At 54.9% G+C, this 2,960-nt stretch overlaps 1 protein-coding gene across 1 annotated transcript; it reads right to left on the bottom strand.

Moving 5' to 3' along the window:
* Positions 1-145: 145 nt before the first annotated feature.
* On the bottom strand, positions 146-2,593 carry LOC119271876 (zealexin A1 synthase-like). The gene is made up of 3 exons (XM_037553529.1): positions 2,548-2,593; positions 1,105-2,138; positions 146-995 (listed from the first exon to the last, which is right to left on the bottom strand). Exons 1-3 carry the CDS (start codon positions 2,591-2,593, stop codon positions 366-368), a joined length of 1,710 nt encoding a protein of 569 aa, XP_037409426.1. The 3' UTR covers positions 146-365.
* Positions 2,594-2,960: the final 367 nt, after the last annotated feature.

Here is a 2,960-nt window from a genome sequence, read left to right as displayed (position 1 = left end):
TTGAGTATATGTGTTATGTGCATATTGCGTATTGGGCCCGCCTCCTAATTCGTTGTATAGTTGAGGTCCGCGACCCACCTTTGTACATCATATATACGTGTCTATGCACGAAGAGCAATACATCGTGCAATTCCCACAACATACAATATACAATACCAAATATACAGAAATTTGAAACCACGTCTTATGGTGAATCTAATGATATATGTTTGGCATACCTCGCAAACTGGTCAAAGTATGTGGTTTGACTTTTTTTTAAATCTATATGCACTACATTACATTATGGAACAGGGGTGTACCTAACTGTTGGATATCGGTAGTAAATAAAGGTTTTCTTTATGTAGAAACGAAAACCTTAGAGTGATTCACTCAGGAACAGTGACTTGAACAGTGGCATTCAACCATAACTCGCTCTTCCTCCTTGCAGAGAGCCCGGACCCCTCCGTCATGTCCAGCTTAGTCGGATCGACGCCACCCGGGAGCTCCCAGTCGAAATGGTAGAGAAGGCTGGCCATGGCGAGCTCCACGTTGGCGAGGGCGAACAATACGCCAGGGCACATCCTCCGGCCTGCGCCGAACGGGAGGAACTGGTAGTCCGTCCCATAGAATTCCACCGCGCTGCCGTCGCCTTGGAATCTCTCCGGCCTGAACTCGTCGGCGTCAGCGCCCCAGCTGGCGGCGTCGCGGCCAATCGCCCAGGCGTTGACAAGCACCATGGCACCCTGGGGCACATCGAAGCCGAGGACGCGGCAGGGCTCCCGGCACTCCCGCGGGAGGAGCAAAGGGCCTGTGGGATGCAGCCGCAGAGTCTCCTTGATGACCAGATGCAGGTAGGGGAGGTCGCGCAGGGCGTCCTCCGATACGCGGGTCTGTCCGGCGAGGGCGCGTCGCACCTCGGACTGCGCCTTGTGGAGCGTGGTCGGGTTCCGTATCAGCTCCGCCAAGGCCCACTCCAGCGTCGTTGCGAAGCTCTCGCTCCCGGCGGCGAAAAGATCCTGCGTTTGTTTGTTTGTTTCAACGTTCAGCTAGCGAGTTAGATCATCCGATCCGGCCCGGCCGGATTAATTAATCGGTCGTTGATTGTGAGAAGAGGGAGAGGCTTACGAGGATGACGGCACGGATGGTTCCCATGTCGAGAGGCACACCGTCAATCTGTGTCCTGAGCAGCACGTCGAGGATGACCTCTTCCTTGCCGCCGGTGCCAGCCGACCTCCTTGCTTGGTGGTCCTCGATGACCTTGCCCATGATACGGTTGATCTCACGGTTGCACGCCTCCGCCTGGCGCACTCCTCCGCTGCACATGCGGGCGAGACGCGACGACGGGAACAGATCGGCGAGGCTGAACTTGGCAGCCATCTTTACGACCTGCCGCTTCGCCTCCAGGTAGGCCTCGCGCTCGGTGATCCAGTCGCCCACCACGGAGCGCGTCGTGACGTCGGTGACGAACCTGGACAGCAGGGAGCTGAGGTTGACGGGCTCCTTGCAGGACCGCGACGCCGACGCCGACGCGATGGACGCCACGAGGCTGGAGACCTCGGCCTCGCGGGTGACGCGGAGCCCTTTGACGCGCCGCGCGCTAAGCAGCTCGGTGGTGACCAGCTTGCGGAGCTGGCGCCAGTGGTCGCTGTTGGGCGCGTAGATGACGCCGAGGCCGTCCTTGGTGAGCGCGCGGAGCGTGGCCGTCTGCGGCCGCGTGGCGAACGCGGCGTCGTGGGTCTTCATGACCGCCATCGCCGCTTCGGCCGACGACGCGACCACGAGGGGGAGCTCCCCAAGGCGGAGCAGCATCAGCGGGCCGTGCCGCCCGGCAAGGTCTCGCACGACATGGTGTGGGAGTGCGCCCGCGAGGCTCACGAGGTGGTGCAGGCTGCCGATGACCGGCAGGCGCCATGGGCCGGGAGGCGGGTTGTTGCCGTCTTTGTCTTTGCGTTGCCGGAGCCGGAGCTTGAGGACGAGAAGAGGGAGCAGTAGGACCGCGGAGAAGACGAGGTAATGGTAGTAGGAGTATTGGAGGTCTTGCCCCACTAATTCCTTGGTTGGGAGCATGGCGTTGTAACCTCCTTCCTTCCTTGTGCCTGAAACGTACGCACGATGTGTTGATTTGTAGGGTGGTACCGGCAGTGTCGCTATCAGATGACCTGGTAGGACGATATGCTTAATTAACGGCTAGCAGGTGAACTAATGTTTGATTAAAACAAGACGATTCTGATGCAAATCATATAGTAGTATGCAACAATTGGCGTGCTAAGCTGCCAGATTGGATCCTCCATCTGAATCGATGCACACTAATCATAAAATTTGATTAGGTTTGGACCTTTGCTTGCCATATGCCAAGATGCTTCTGCTTCATGCACCTTCCAAGACGTTGTCGTTTTGTTACTGAGTAGGAACCCAAATAATACATTATTAGTGGTCACATGAAACAATCCCCAAACAAACGACAACTTCTTGAAAGGTGCATCTTTCTCACTCTACAACAGGAATCTCCTGTTCCAAATGACAAAAGTTGTTTGTTTGTTTGCAAGAGACGATCAAACATGAGTTTACTAATCAAGAACTTCAGAGGCTCGAGGTGGGGGAGGCCGCCGGCCATGGGTCATTCTGGGGGAATATATATGCTTGTCGTGCTTCGGGGCATAATGTTTGAAATGGGTAATGTTCAGGTGTCAGTTCTACCACAGTGTATCTGCGATCCACCGCCCATCGTACCAAACAATAAAAATCATTGGTATCTACGGCCCAACGGATCACCGGAGATCGTCGATTTTCTTGGACTAGGTGTCTACGAAAATCGCTAGGTGTCCCCTCCCGATTCCCATGGGAGGAGATTTTAATCTGATGCGTATTCACGAAGACAAAGAAAATCTATATATACCTACTATTGAAAGTAGAAGATTCCTTACCCCGATGTTGAGAAGCAACTCCAGAAAGGAAAAAAGAAGAGAGAGAGAGAGAGAGAG

Source organism: Triticum dicoccoides, chromosome 3A (genome assembly GCF_002162155.2).
Source record: "Triticum dicoccoides isolate Atlit2015 ecotype Zavitan chromosome 3A, WEW_v2.0, whole genome shotgun sequence".
Lineage (NCBI taxonomy): Eukaryota > Viridiplantae > Streptophyta > Magnoliopsida > Poales > Poaceae > Triticum > Triticum dicoccoides.
This window is presented reverse-complemented; position numbering and strand designations above follow the sequence as displayed.